General features: G+C 40.0%; 3 protein-coding genes across 4 annotated transcripts; 2 read left to right on the top strand and 1 right to left on the bottom strand.

Moving 5' to 3' along the window:
* The first annotated feature begins 311 nt into the window (after nucleotides 1-311).
* LOC103330287 (meiosis chromosome segregation family protein) lies at nucleotides 312-4,905 on the top strand. Of its 2 annotated transcripts, none has more exons than XM_008232831.2 (6): nucleotides 312-649; nucleotides 1,232-2,927; nucleotides 3,016-3,267; nucleotides 3,388-3,468; nucleotides 3,958-4,557; nucleotides 4,671-4,905. In XM_008232831.2, exons 2-6 carry the CDS (start codon nucleotides 1,647-1,649, stop codon nucleotides 4,722-4,724), a joined length of 2,268 nt encoding a protein of 755 aa, XP_008231053.2. In that variant the 5' UTR covers nucleotides 312-649; nucleotides 1,232-1,646; the 3' UTR covers nucleotides 4,725-4,905. The 2 variants fall into 2 exon arrangements, with proteins under 2 accessions (XP_008231053.2, XP_008231054.2); XM_008232832.3 differs by having other exon boundaries at nucleotides 312-924.
* Nucleotides 4,906-7,136: 2,231 nt separating this feature from the next.
* On the top strand, nucleotides 7,137-8,521 carry KNU (C2H2 and C2HC zinc fingers superfamily protein). Its single transcript, XM_008232967.2, has one exon. The coding sequence runs from the start codon at nucleotides 7,276-7,278 to the stop codon at nucleotides 8,197-8,199; it is 924 nt and encodes a 307-aa protein (XP_008231189.2). The 5' UTR covers nucleotides 7,137-7,275; the 3' UTR covers nucleotides 8,200-8,521.
* A 1,488-nt stretch (nucleotides 8,522-10,009) lies between these two features.
* LOC103330286 (phytyl ester synthase 2, chloroplastic-like) lies at nucleotides 10,010-15,687 on the bottom strand. Its single transcript, XM_008232830.3, has 14 exons — nucleotides 15,034-15,687; nucleotides 14,571-14,622; nucleotides 14,364-14,419; nucleotides 13,917-14,075; nucleotides 13,489-13,593; nucleotides 12,912-13,012; nucleotides 12,553-12,674; nucleotides 12,321-12,429; nucleotides 11,862-11,992; nucleotides 11,393-11,762; nucleotides 11,123-11,236; nucleotides 10,823-10,908; nucleotides 10,612-10,721; nucleotides 10,010-10,490 (listed from the first exon to the last, which is right to left on the bottom strand). Exons 1-14 carry the CDS (start codon nucleotides 15,485-15,487, stop codon nucleotides 10,294-10,296), a joined length of 2,166 nt encoding a protein of 721 aa, XP_008231052.2. The 5' UTR covers nucleotides 15,488-15,687; the 3' UTR covers nucleotides 10,010-10,293.
* Nucleotides 15,688-15,755: the final 68 nt, after the last annotated feature.

Genomic DNA, 15,755 nt, shown 5'->3' with positions numbered 1-15,755 from the left:
GAGAGAAAATAGTGAGAAAGACGATAAAACAAAAAACGGAAATAGGGAAGTTTTTCTCTGTAGGACACTTGCTAGGGTAGGCAAATACAAATACTGACTCTCGCTGGTGGTCCCGCCCGAAGGACAGAGAAAGTGAAAGGCAGGTAAAGATTTTTTGAAACAGTGAGGGAGAGAATGGGCTGAAAGCGTGGTAAAGTTACAAAAAATAAAAATAAAGAAAAAAACTTAAAAAAGGAGGAGTGGAGAGAGAGAGATTAGAGCGAGCGCAATGGTGCGGATGGATTATATGCGTGTTTTAATATTAATTGGTTTTGAAAATTACAGCCGAGAAAAAGAAATGGAAATGGAAATGGTGATGATGCTCGTATTTTGGGATTATAAACTGGGCCTCCCTCCCTCCCTCAGACTCTGTCTGCCTACAACCGCAAACTCCAAACCCTTCAATCCTTTTCTTCAATCCTCTCTCGCGCTCCCTACCAAACCCTACCTCTTCCTCTTTCTTTTTCTTCTTTTTCAACCGCATCCCCGTTCACAAACATTAACATCATCATCGCTGTTATTCATTATAGGATCTGATTTCTCATCAGTTTGCATGAAAGATTTTTTGAGATGATTCACCTGCTTGATTGTTTGATCACAGCTTTTCTTGGTGCGTCTACTCATAATCGGTGTTCTATCGGATTCTGGTTTTATCTTCATCACCTATCTGCCTTGTTTATAAGAATATGTTATTAGTAAAATGAGTCAAATGACCTTCTCTGTCTGCTTTTCATAATCCTATATGATCATAAGCTTCCATTATGCCAGACTAAGTTTCCTTCTGCTTAGATTTTGTTTACTCTTGCTCTTGGTCCAAAATCGTAGTCTAAGTTGCTTCCAAGTGGATGATGCAGGAGGGGATGGGCTGAATGTGAGCCCTACCAAGTAAACCCTTCTGTACTTTCTTGTTGATACTTGTTTTCTAGTAAACCTCTTCTATACCACTTATACTTCTTCCTCAGATCAATGGTTGATTATGCTTGGACGCTTGTTTAATATGTCTTAGATCGACTACACAAAATTTGCTATGCGATAAGTGTTTGTATATTGTTGTGTATGTGCATTTGATCTGTTGGAATTGTTGGAATCAATTGGCTCAACTTTTGATAATGTAAACTCATATTTTTCTCATGTTCGTCTTTTTCGAAATGGTTTAATCTTTAAAAACTAATTCATGTCAATATTGTTTCAGGCGTACGTACTGATTCTTTAGGAAATCATGAATTATATGAGTTTCATTACTTGCTGGTTTGGAGGTCTGAAGATCTGTGCTACTTGTGATCTTCACAGTACTTCAATGCGCTTCAATATGTCTTTGGAGAGAGTGGTAACTCAAATGTTTGAATTCTGGCTGCCTTTGGTAGGTACCTAGTAGTTGCTTCGGCAGAGCGGTTATATTTTCAATTGAAGGGAGAAATTTAGGTGTGTATCAGTTATACTGATGGCATAAGAAGTTGGATTTTCACTTTTTTTTTTTTTTTTTGGATTAGAAATAACAGCTCTGTTAGTTGATGAACTGATCTGATACTATTCCCTCAACCCCCATCCTAAAAAGAAAACAAAATAAAAATAAAAGAGTTAGGAATTAGTTCCTGTGAAAATTGGACATGGGATTGCCTCAAGTTCCCTCGACTGGAACTTCTGAGGAAGTACTAGCTGCATCTCTGGGCTCGTTTTTACAAAGCCCGCCTCGGTTTTCTAGTATGAGCACGTGTGATATGGATGGGATGCATGGTGGGACTGCAAGTCGAATGGGGGGAAACCCATTATGCTCCTCTTTAGGAGATTACCAGACAAGAGCCTCTCTGGAATTTTCAAGGTTCCCTGATGATTCATTTAGTTTGAGAAGGACCACAGAAGTTACCAACAATGTTCATGGTTTGACAATTGGTTCTGTTGATAAATCTGGTCAGATCACTCCGAAAAATGGGCGGAATATTCAGACCCCTGCTTCTAGGATTGTAGGATTTGAATCAAGTGGAACAAGTTCTCTAAATGATGGCTCCAAGGGTGTTTTATCTGGTCATGTTCACTCTTCTTCTGCAGTTAATGTTACAACTAATGATGTTGTGAACAGTGGATCACTAGTCAGGAAGCGGTTGTCGTCACCATTGACTGGTATGCTTTTTCCAGATCAGTTTAAAGGTGATCATTTAGACATTGGTTGCAGAAATTCTCAAACAAATTCTCCTACTGTGAGTGAAAATTTCAGTGCATCTATTGCACATGATTATAAGAAAGCAAATGTTGGGAGCAAAAATCACTTTACAATGCCAACTTGGTCTCTATCTAGTTGCTTGGAGCAGAAGAACATGCCACATGATATTAGTAGTATGGAATCCGTTATTTTCACCGATGGCCCTTTGCTGGAAAACAAGGATCCCCTACCTCATAATAGTTATTCATCTTCACCTAGACTTTTGAGAGAGTTGACTAATGCAAAAGCCCAGAGTGGGGCAATATTCATATCTCCACGAGAAGTGATCTCGCCTTCGCATTCGTTGTCACCTCTTGGCCCCAAGTTGTCTGAAAGATTTAAAACCGTAGGGGGCTGCAGGACTTCTAACAAAGAGTTGGAGGATTGTCATTCAACCTTAAGGAATGTAAAACAAACACTTGACAAGTCTGATCCAGACATTCTATTTTCCCCTGAAGTAGGGGAGTTTAGGATTGCTAGTAAATTATTTGAAGATGTTGATATTTTTCAGAAGGACTTCCATCCATCTTCTCTAGAAAATGGTACTGGCGTAAGTTATTCTTTGTCCCAAGGGTCCCAATGCATGAGATTTGTTAGAAGTTTGAGTGGACTTCCTGTTCGGAGATCCCTGGTTGGTTCATTTGAAGAATCTCTACTGTCTGGTCGATTCTTATCAGGGAAACCCAGCCAGGTTAGTGTGAATATTTCTGTTGTGTAAGTAATCCTGTGCATTGTTCATTATTGCAATGTTATAACTGCTGGAATTTTATACTATGTAGAGAATCGATGGTTTTCTGGCTGTACTAAGCATCACTGGGGGAAACTTTTCTCCACAATCACAGAAGCTTCCTTTTTCGGTAACTAGTGTAGAAGGAGACTGCTATTTATTGTATTGTGCATCCATACACCTTGCGGGAAATTCTGCATTGAATAGGAGTGGAGGACAAAAGCTGAAACGAGGCCTTAGCAATGATGGTTCCCAGATTGTAACAAGCCGCCTGCGCATTCCTGTGAAGGGCCGTATACAACTGGTATTTTGTTTCTTCTCTTTCAAAATTTGTTGAAATTGCTCACTTTGTGTAGCATGTTACGTTGCGATCGGCAATTTTTGTTAGTCATTAAATTAATCTCTCTGTACTTGCTTTATGCAGGTTCTAAGCAATCCAGAGAAGACACCTATTCATACTTTCCTTTGCAACTACGATTTAAGTGACATGCCAGCTGGTACCAAAGTAAGTTGCGTGTGGTCAGCTGAACTCCCCTTACAGTATCTTGTTGCCACCATATTGATAACACTAGCAAATTTTGTGTTAAATGCAATTTTTTGAAAAATTTACTATAAGATCATAGTATTTTATAGCAGAGAGTTTTGGTCGTACATCCAAGGGGAACAACTGTGCAACTTAGAACTTAAGTTGATGATCATTGTCTAGAATCTCACTTTAAATCCATTCATAAATACACATATATGGAGATATATTTTTCTAACTTTATACCGTGCATGCTTAATAGTAAATCTCAACTTTCAAATGATATCGTCTTTAAGCTGCAGTTATTGGTTAGCTTTTCAAAAGATTTTGGTTGTTATAAATGCGATGAATGGGAAAGTTATGGACTTCAAAATTATGTTTGTTATGTTGCTTATGATATACCATGTTCCTGTGGCTAATTAATTGTTCATTTTGTTCAATATCTTTTCATATCTGTTCACATCAAAGTAGACCTTCTTGCGCCAGAAGGTCACCTTAGCTTCATGTAGCCCAACTGCTACACAGTCAAAACAAGGGAAGACTGATTTACATGCAAAAGTCATAGACAATAAGGAATTAAAGGATCCAGCTGGAGTAGACGTTGTGCAAACAAGAAGATCTGTAGATCAGAAAACCGAAATTAGAAGTGAGTGCTCTGATTTAGTGGATTCAATCGATGAGGGGGATATGTCCAAGTTATCCCCTAAAACAGGAAGGGTATGCACTCGTTCGTTCACTGTTGAGAAGAGCTTTAATGATGATGAGTACCCAAGCAGTAATGGGAAGGAGCGCAACTGGGTTGATGGCTGCCATGAAACTGACAGGAAACAAGTACATGGTTGTTCGAGGGTAAATCAAAATAGTAATGGTGGTCTTCGCTATGCACTTCATCTCCGTTTCATATGCCCTTTTCCTAAAAAATGTTCTAGGTCGGTTCAGAGATGCAAATCAGATCCCCTATCTACACCAGAAAGAACGGGATTAGACATGGATGGGGAGCGCAGATTCTACTTATACAATGACTTGAGGGTTGTGTTCCCCCAACGCCACTCAGACGCTGATGAGGGGAAGGTACGTGTAAATATTTATAGTTGGTCATGCATCTCTCTATGTCTCTATTGTGTTGCGATATATGTTGCCTGAGCTAACTAGGCTGTGTCTTTTCTTTGGTTGTTTAATGGCAGTTGAACGTGGAATACCATTTCCCAGATGATCCGAAATACTTTGTCATCAACTGAAACGTCTAATTGAGCTCACAAAATATCTTTTCATTATCCTTTTTTATTTATTTATTTAGTTATCTGCCTTGTGTGTACATATTCTCGCATATGTTTCGTTGGTCATTTCATCTCAAATGGCATTAACCCTGTGTAAGTTCTACCTTGTACAGATGAAAAATAAAGGTTGAATTGGGTTCAATTTCGTTTAGCCTTCATTGTTTGTCAACTGTTGGTGGTGATGGATCTTAGTTAGTGACTAGTAAAAATGAATGAAATTGACTTAGGTGTGAAGGCTGGGCCGGGCATTAGGCTTATTTTATATGTAGGTAGAGCCCATAAAAAGGTAGAGACAGAGAGCAAAGCAGGATCGAGTTGTTGTGGGGTGTCTCAGCAATTTCTGTTTATAGCGTTTTGTTGGTTGGAACTTGGGTTGGGTGTATATAAATTTGTGTGATTTTCCATTTGTGCCCTTCCTTTGTTCCTCTCTTTTATAGAGATAGAGATAGAGGAAAGTAATTCCCATTTTAAAATCTCCTAGGTTTACACTATTGATTTGACGCTGGGTTCTTACTTCTTTTTGGTATAATTTGATGTCGTTGGGTTTCGTCTGTGAAGTGCACATCTGAGTGAATTTGTGATTGTAGATTGATTGTACATGGTTAAAATGAAGGACTATTGGCAACATGACACCTGGAAAGAATAAGCCCACCGAGACACGGACAGAGACAAATGTATGTATTGTATTGGTACAAGTGGCAGGCAGGCAGCTATCTGCGCTGCATGCAATTGGCATGTTTGGGAAGTGACGAAAACAGACTTCCCATCCCATCATTATATATTAGAGGGGAAAGGGGGTTATGAATAAGCTCCTAAACTCATTGAGGAAGAACAACATTTTGGGTTTAGGGTTAGAAATTAAATGAGTAATAAAATTAGAATTAGCTTAGCCTAGCCTCTTCTTCACTGGGACTCTGGGAGGGCTGGTTGGAGCCTGATGGACGTTTAACCATTAGTCGGATCATATGTAGGTACAACGCCATACACATTAAACACGTCACTCGCTCACAACCATCACATTAGTTGACGAGGCCCTTCCCCTTGGTATTAAATATACAAATATATGCATATCATATGAGAGATAGAATCTCTCTCTCTCTCTCTCTCTCTCTCTCTCTCTCATGAGCTTTTTTAACTTCCAGCAATGGAAAACAAAAAAACAAAAGTTGAATAGATAGACGTGGGTGCCTTGCATTGGGCGTATATGTACGGACGCCTAGGAGGGGTCTGACTGACGTCGCCTCCCTTGAGGGTTGAGCGAAGCTATTAATATTATAGGTATAGTTTAGCCTTTAGCTATATACCATACTACCATAGTCGTCGTCAGTCCCATGCTGATGGTGCTTTGCTTTGCTTAGCTTGCTGCTTGTACCTGCTGCCGGACTGCACTGCACTTGCTGTCAAAATTAAGAGAGAGAGAGAGAGAGAGAGAGAGAGAGAGAGAGAGAGATTGACATCAAAAGATAAGATAAGAGTGATTCAGTGCAGTGAAGAAATGAAAAGGGATGAGTAATTAATGAATTAATTAGTAGTAGTAGTAGTGGCACCACTCACACTCACACTCACACTCACACTCACACTCACACTGATGAGTTGAAGTTGTTGCCCTTTGAAATAAACAATCAACATCCATCCTCCATTTTGATTCTCTATTCTCTTCCTTCCCACATCACATATATGGTTATATATGTGTATTCCTATTTCGCCCACTATTTTCATTAATTAGTTCATTTCCTATTCTGCCCTTTTCACCTGCATCTCTTTCCAATTTATATATATTTTCCGATTTGTTGCTTAAGAAAACCGTAACACTTATCAATGGTAGCTATAGCTAAGGCAGCTAGCTAGCTTGTTCAGTGTAACTTGAGTTGATCATTGTTGTGATGAGTTTGGGTAATGGTAGTAATATAATATATATATATAGCTGCATTGATTGCTTCTACATACTACACTAGTTACTTAAAACACCCATCTGTAACTACGTACCTAGCTAGCACTATTCAACTCATCCATCCATCACTTGCACAATTTCAACTCTTTTTCATTTCTTTTTCTTCTTCTTTATATACCACCGTACACGTGAACGTATTATATTCTTCTACTTGAAGTTTTAGGTGGGCTGTGTAAAAATAGGAAAATTAACTAGCACCCAATGCCAATGACATCCTTATCTGTACGACGGAGGGTAATTCCGTCATTTGGCTCAAAGACGTAGCCTCCAATCCAATCCCTTCCCTGCTGCTGCAACAGTTTTTGTAATCACTAGAGACAAATGGCCTCAGCACCTTGTCTGCATTTATTCCCTCTCTCTCCCTCTCTCCCTCTCTCTCTCTCTCTATATATATATACCTTTAGCTGGCCACACCTAAAACCCTCTCGCCATAACCCTCATCTCTCTCAGACTCTCTCTCTTTCTCTCTTTCTCTGTCTCACAACAAGTAGCCAGCGTCTCTCTCAGACTCTGGCCTGCCTCTGCAACTGGTAATTAATTATATTATCAGCTGAATCAACAATGAAGGCAGACGAAGGGATATATCATGACTTCCTAGACCAGAAGAACCCACTTCATCATATTTCTTCTTCCTCTCCTATGAATCTAACATCCCCACTCATCTCATCACCATCATCTTCACCAACACCAAGAGAACCCATGGGCATGCCCACAAATAAAAGGTCCCAACATCAGGCAGCCACTGGCCACGCTGGTTCTTCCTTATCGGGTGGACCAAATCGCCTGTTCCCATGCCGCTATTGTTCCCGCCAGTTTTACACCTCTCAAGCACTTGGAGGACACCAGAACGCCCACAAGCGAGAGAGAGCCGCTGCTCGCAGATCAGTTGTAGCCGGCGGCAGCTACCCCTCCGGCCCCACCTACTCTCCTCACCACCATGCGCCCTTGAATGTCCCACCACCACCACCACCACCTCCTCCTCCTCCTTCTCATCATCATTTGCCGTTGAATGTGCCACACCATCATCCTCATGACCAGATTCAGCATCATGATGATGACCCTTTTCAGCATTTTCCGCCTCATCAATATCAAGTATTTCACCAGGCCCAGAATCACCAGCAGCAGCAGCCACGGCTTCTTGACCCACCAGCCGTACCCAACATGAGCAGCAACAGTTATAGCAGCAGCTTCTTTATGGACATGGATATGAAGCATAATATTATGCAGCAGCAGCAGCAGGACAACCAACCACCACCTTTTTGTTGGGGGGTCGACCTCACTAACCACCACCTCATCACCGCCTCCTCCACTTCCTCTCTTCCTCTTCCTCTTCCCCTTCCCCTTCGTGGCCCCACTGAAGGTATCCCCCCTCAGCCTCAACCTCTCTCACCTGCACCTCCTACCCATCACTATCATCTTCATCCTCAGAATGCCGTCGCTCCTCATGACCACACTCACAGCCTTGACCTCTCCCTCCGCCTATAATCAGTTTATCCACGGTCATCGCTCTCACAGCTACTCATATATATATAGGAACGTACGGTGCTCACTCCTTGCATCTCTGTCAATCTTTCTCTCTACTCTTCTTCTATTTTCAAGCTCATTTCAAAAACTTGTTATCTTGGTGGGTGAGTGTGGTTGGAGCTTGGATGTTGAAAGCTATCGAAAATGGAAAAGTGGTCTCTTTTATTTCTGTTTTTGGTTGAGAAATTAGCTACAGAAATTTAGAAAAGTTGTGCTAGCTAGCATATGTAGCAGCTGGGCAAAGTTATGGTATTAGATGAAAAGACATGATTTAATTAGCTAGCTAGGGTTCAGTTTCAAACTTATGTTGAGCTTTATTTCTCATTACATGATGAATATATGAATCAATTTTTAGTTTTTATATTCGCAGCTTTTGTGCATTAATCTCAGTTTGTTTGTACGTTGAGCTTGATTTCAATTTGTTTTTTACTCTCTGTGTGTCTCTGGCTCCGATCTCTGTGTGTGTGGTTACATTATCAAAGCGGAAAAATTGGGGACTGTATGTATGGATGCATGTCATGCCATGTATGTATATGTATATTTCCTTATTTGTGTTATGAATGGATGTAAATTTTGGTAGCAAGGGCAAGCAAAACCTCCTCCAATGGAGATGGATGGTTAAATGTTGTTAGGAAATTGCACCTGTGAATTCTGAGCAAAGCAAGCCACTGCCCACTGCAGTATGCGGCGCGATTACGATGGGTATATGGCCGACCAACCCCAACGCAATTATGCTCTCGTCAGTGGTGGTTCAGTTTGTACGTGGTGGCGGTGGGGCCACCTGGTTAGAGTTAGGGCCGTACACCACGTTTCCTCCCCCTCCTCCTACCTCCCACTCGCTGACACGGTTATGGGAGAATATTGTTCCTTGTTTTTCGACCAATCGTCAGTTTTCATTCAACCATGCATAACTTTCCATTATTTTCCCTTAAAATATATATATATATATATATATATATAAAAATAGGATTTCCTCGTTTGTTTTCTAAGGGGGAGGTGATCACTGAAGATTAGAAAAAATGCACAGCATCATGCATGAATATGAACAATTAATTGTCTGAATTAACAGTAATGGCGTCTACCGCTTCATCATGATTCATATGAGGGATTTGGTTCTTTTATTTGTTTTCTCGATGTTTGGATGGTGGCGTTTGATTCCATGTTCGTGGCGTAAATAAAATAACATAAATTTTTTGAATCATGGATCGTAAATGAAATATGGAAGAAAGATTGTGGTGGATTCAAATAAGCCCCATAGTTTTGGGCACGAGGGTTCATGGCCCAAATAAGTCTGAAGTCTGAAGTCATCCTGTTCTGGTGGAAGCCAATAATTTCTGATTCTTTTTATTTTCTTAGCAGATTTGATGTGTGATTGATTTATCGTAAATATGAATGGACATGATGCGTTTGGTGGGATTGACTCAGACTCAGACTCAGACTACTAGTATAGTCAAGGATTAATTATAGTTCAGTATTTTATAGTTACACCATAAATACATGTTAGTCTATATATTTTCAATTTTTACAATTACATATTCTGGTCTTTTAAATTTGTTACAATGTGTTACAATTACATATCCCGTCCCTAAACCTCCAAAAGGGAATGGAAAATAAAAGGTGGCAGTCCCAATTTGAAATAGACTTAGTTGGCTACCTCTCTGGTTTTAATTGCTTGCTTTCGCTGAGAGAGGATTGTTAATCTCACCCTTGACGATGGATCTCCTTCCTTTGTGTATTTTCGTTGTCCAGCTGATTAAAACACGCGAGGAGGTGGAAGGAAGAATGACCTTTTCCAATATAATTGGCCCGAATACACAAGCATTTCTACTTTACAAAAGAAAGGAAACCAAACCACGTACAATTTTTTGAATTTTCTCAAATCTGGCGTCTTCTTCAACGGCCTGTGTTGTGTGACCGACTGTCGTCTGTGTTGAAACGTGAGGAGGTTGAGTAGCAAGCAATGGAGAACAAGGATGTGCATGGCCTGCCGGTGCCAGTGCCATTGCCAGTGCCTTCCTCTAAGAATATATATATGTATGTATGTGTATCAGTTTATCAAAGTTCAAAAGTGGGAATTTCGACTTCGGATGAAAAGCCATGCACGGCCTGGTATTGTAGCCGAGAAAATATACTTCTGTAAGGATCATTTTCTCTCTTCTCCCTCAAATAAGCAAGGCATTTCTCAACCTCTGACTTCACTTCTAAATACACTTGATGAGCTTTCTCCCTGTCTCTTAATTCCTGCTTCCTCCCTTCAATACATTCACAATTTCACAACATAATTACATTGCAAACTCAAACACCTCATGCATCATCAATTCAATTCAAGACATCAATTAAATACATCTATGTGTCTTCCGTCTACGTGCATACCTTGTGTTTCAATTGGTTTCCCAAAATAATAATAGAACCTGCCAGGAACTTTCGGTATAATTCCTGGAAAGTGTACATCTTGGTTTCCTACCTCCCCATCATACCCAACTCTGTTATCACAACATCACGTCCATGTTATAATTAGGATGACAAAATTAATCTATGCAGAAAATGGAAATCAACAAAAGAAATAACATCTCAGATGTACTACCTCACTTTGGCGGCCTCATCCGTTATCTCCTCTATAAATCCCTTAAGGAAAGGGATTTTCATCTGGTCTTCATAATCCAACAATAGCTGATAACAAACAACACACAATCACTGATCTTACAACAATATATGGCAATCACTTATTCACAAGAGAACAGAGATCACTCAAGACAGGCCAGTGGTGCAAAATGTGAATCGGAAATTAAAGGCGGGCAACTAGAGAGCACATGTAAGAGACATGATTTTGATGCCTGTAATTGCTTTCTCAAAAAGGCATAAAATGCAAGGTGTGTAGCCTTACGTCGGCAATATCATCTTCTCCAACAGCACCAAAAGGTACGATTTTGGCTCCAAATCTTGCTGCCATCCTCACAAACTCTGACTGTTCTGGCCAGAATAACTTATATTCTTCCCCCTGGAAAAAAGTATAAGTTCAGTTTTGCAGGATTGATCCACTACAGCATTTGAAACTCTAGGCTTATCTAGTCTTCCCAGAAAAAAAAGAAAAAAAAAAAGGATTATTGCACCACACAACAATATGCTAAACTGAACAAGACGATAAATTTGTTACCTTCCGGTGAAGAGCCTCACGCACTCCACCTGGATAGAGTAGGACATGACACTTTGAAGAAAGTAGTTTGTAAAAGTTGCTTCCTGAGACAGGAACTGCACCCATAACTCTTAATGTGTCATAATTTGATATATCAGGTAGCCTTCCTTCTCTCAATTTTGTAAACATCATTGGATGTGCTATTCCTCGCAGATGGATGTTTCTTTCTACCAACATCTGGGTTACCATGGGAGCCAATTCAAACCCCAGCAACATGTGATAACCAACAAACAATACAGGACCCTCTGAAGGAACCCCAGCTAGGCTCCTCACGATCTTCCCATCTGCTAAAGTTGAGAGCATCACTGGGCTTGTGGCTATGGATAGCCATCTAGGCATAATGGATAGATAGTGATCAGAAATTGTTATAAAGATATTAGGAGTTGGCTTGAAGAAGAAGTAGAATAAAGGGAAGGGGAATATCACCCACCTGTTTGAGGCAACTACGTTTTTTACTTCAGAACGCGTGGGTGGTATGTAATCAGAAACATAGTCTCGGTGTCTGGAATGACGGTAGAAACCAGTACCCTTGATGACAGTTACCAAATCAAAATCATCTTCCTGCCATGGATTGGAAGTACAAATTTATGTATCAAAATAAAAACTTACAAAATGACCATTTGAGTGAATTTCAGGTGCTTTATACTCGCAAAAATCGGTTATAAAAAACACAATTTATCATTGAGAATTTAGCCATTGTAGGGAGGCCCTAATGCTTATCCAAGATAATTGCTCAAACCAGTATCTCATAAGTAGGACACTTGTCCAAACACTTGGAGATGTTGGTTACTGTACTTGAAAAAGTAGCAGAGAGAAAATTCATTTACTTTATCAGGGCTTATACAATCACCAATAAGAATGCACCCAGACACACATAGAGATCACCTACCGAGAAGAGGAAATGGCCGCTGTTCTCAAACATACGAATCTCACTATTTGCAAGTGTGCGTTGGAGTCTTTCACCTTCCTCTTGACTAGGTAGCAACTGATCCTTTCCACTAATAGACAAATAACAAAGAATTTAGCCCCATCACGCGATAAAGATGACAAGCTAAAGCAGTAAACTGCTCAGACGTGTCACCAGCAGATCACAAGTATTTAATGAAAATTAAATAATAGACCTGGAAAGTATCAGCGTTTGAGCTTTTACAGCATGGAGACGTGAATTGGCATATGGAGAAGCTGATCTAATCATTTGTAGCTTCCACAGAAGTGTTTCTCTTGGTAAGATATCAGCAAGAACCTGTGACTTTAACCATTAAGTCTTTCTCACAAGATTCAACGACACTTCATAAGAATACAAGTATGCAGCATCAACATGAAAGATTCGAAGACAACCAACCCTCTTTAAGTGACTTCAAGAGAAGTACAGTATATAAATTATATTAATGATAACATACAATGCTACAGAAAATAACCTTGAAATAACACACTATAAACATCATAAATATCAAATGTTGACGCAACAAACTTGTCTTACGGAGAGATAAGTTGTTGACGCAGCAAGATCACGTGATAGCTTCTCAACTGTTTGAGGCAGAGGAAGTCCAAGCCCCTTCTCCAAATTAGCCACCAGAGCACCTAAATACAGGCAAAATAGCAGCAGGTTAATCAACAAAATATTATTGTAATAAGCATAGGAACTTCGAGCCAATAATTAATGGTAAAAGGGGGCAACAAGCAGAGATTACTCAAATCACAAATCAGTTCCTAATAAAAGTTTATATAAGATAGAATCACATTCTTACTCCAGGAAAAAAAATAAGCTTGTTAGTCTCAAAAACAGAAGTAACAAGTTCTCTTTTCATTTTTGTTTCTCATGGAGAACATGCTCACGGATGCTCATCACTTTTAGCCTCAACATGTTCCTCTATACCCAACCTAAGGGTTAATTTATCGGAGACAACATTGATAGACAAATTTTTCAAATGGAAATCACTTTAAATCAAGACTCAACCTACCACCCTGCCCCCATAGTGCGTAGCTAATATGATCTTGAATTCTTGTATTGAAATATTTCCACAAGAAAACCAAAAGGCGGAACAATGAAAACAGACCTGTCATTGAGCTCAGTATATGAGGAAGGCTAATAGGAAGTGAGTCAGGAATGACCTGCAGCACAGGTATTATTGGTTGAAGTTGTGACTTGCCGAAGGACGTAGCTGCACAAGAATATCAGGTAGGTGCTAAACCGAGTGAGCAAAAGAATCAAATTAATACCTTCTGTTTTAGAGCTAATTTACTTTGGTTTTATATAGTATGCTAAGCAATATAAGATCAGATAGTGAAAATCCAAAGGACCTAATACAGTTAATCCATGACTTTTCGTATCTCAGCATGCTTGTGCAGGACTGATTTATTGTGAGCAGAAAGTAATCTCCAAATTCAACTTCCACCAGAAAAGTCCATGTTTGCGTAAAAACGACAAAAACCATGAATCTTTAAACTTTGGTTTAAAATGACTTAAGAGGAAGGGGCGTGTTACCTGGATTAGCCAAAATTAGAACAAGGTCAATATCAGGGTTAAGAGCTGCCACGGATAGCGCGAGGCATGCTCCAAGAGATTCTCCAACAAGATATATGGGCCTATTTGGTGAGTGATGATGCTCTGACCTAATCGTTCTTTCAACCAGCTTCACTAGATCTGATACATGGAAATGAATAAAAGGACCAAATTACATAGGAGGAAATCATCTGTTTTATCCAAGAACATCTTGGCAATAGAAGAACAGAAACATTTTGGCAATGAGAAAACAGAAACAACGTGCACCATTTCACTCATGTTATTTTATTAGAGTGCTACCAATAATATGAGGAGAGCAAACATTCAGAATATCATCAACGCTACATGAAATGAAACTACCGGTGAGATGTAACAGCATACAATACAGGCATATCATAGAGAGAGAGAGAGAGAGAGAGAGAGAGAGACCTGTAAATGATGTTCGATCCTTAGCAGGAATATGCAAGCACCAGACGTCGAAAATTCTTCACACAGCAAGTGAAAAAGGGCATATATGTTTAGGCTACGTACTTAATTCAAATACTTCTATTCTAACTCGTACCAGGACAGAAGGATGCAGTCAAAATTTAGAAACATAATAGTATTATTAGAAACTGAATTGGAGTTACTTCCTACTTTCCAAGCTTGTGTTGATGTCTTATAAGCCCAAGTCCAGTGCCATCAATTCCTGCATCATTCAGAAGAAGAAAGCAAAGAAGATAATTTAAAAGAAAATTAAACTTCACTTATTTAAGCTGATTTTTCAATCCAAAAAAAAAAAAAAAGATAACGCAGTAGGAAAGGAAGCTTGAGCAATAATTAGACACGTGTAAGCCGATGATTGAAATTTATTTGGCAGCGATCATAGATGAAAATGATTGTTTCGCTAATGAATCTCAAAAATAAAACAAACCAATAAAGTGTTGAGAAAAAGCTCTGTTTTGCATTTGATATCTAATAACTTTGTAATGATGATGATGAAAAGAAAAGCATTTCCCGGGAAATCATTTGCAGAGAAAGAAAGGTAAAAGTTAGACTTTTAAAAATTTTAATTATTATTATTTTTAAAAGAAGGGAACAGAGTGAGTGATATAAATACCAGGCAAAAAGAGAAGCAGAGGCGAATTGTCCAAGCGGGACCCGCCGTCGTGTAAGGGAGAGAACCAGCGAGGCGGTCCAACGCCGCCACCGTTGGAGGTGACAAAATCCTTGGCTTGCTCAAAGAAATCCGTCAAGCTCAGACGCTCTTGCTCTTCTTCTTCCGCATCCAACTCCTCCTGGTCCTCCTGACCAGGCCACCTCTTCTTCTCTGCAGCAGCTGACGTGGTCGTCGTATGAGCGTCATTCCCGGACGACCCGCCGGTTTGGTTGTTGACTGTGGTCAAGATCGTAGGAGTGTGGTCTGTGGAGACGGCGGCTAGCCTCCGAGATGGAATCGAGATCGGATTGAACTTTGATTTTCCGGATGATGATGATGATGATGACGACGTGAATTCGTGACGGATAACGGAGGGCAAGCGGCCGGGAAAAAGACAAACTCCGGTGGCGGCCATGGAAGTAATAGAAGTAGGCTTATGTTGCTAGGCGGGCGATTGCTGGTGGCGGTATTTAGAGATTTGAAAGGCTGGTGAAAATGATTGCCCGAACAAATGAATATGTCATTTAGAAAAAAGAAAATAAAACAAGTGATGAAATGAAAATTAGATGGAGTGGAGTGAGGCGCGGCCTGCTGCTGCTGAGCCTGAGGGTGTGCAAAGGCTTTTTTATAAGAGTGAATTGTTTTTGTCTTGTTTTGGAGGGAGGGAGGGAGGGGAATGATAG

Source organism: Prunus mume, linkage group LG4, assembly GCF_029339155.1.
Source record: "Prunus mume cultivar Tortuosa linkage group LG4, ASM2933915v1, whole genome shotgun sequence".
Taxonomy (NCBI): Eukaryota; Viridiplantae; Streptophyta; class Magnoliopsida; order Rosales; family Rosaceae; genus Prunus; species Prunus mume.
The sequence above is the reverse complement of the archived record's forward strand: the minus strand, read 5'-3'. Positions and strand labels throughout refer to the sequence as shown.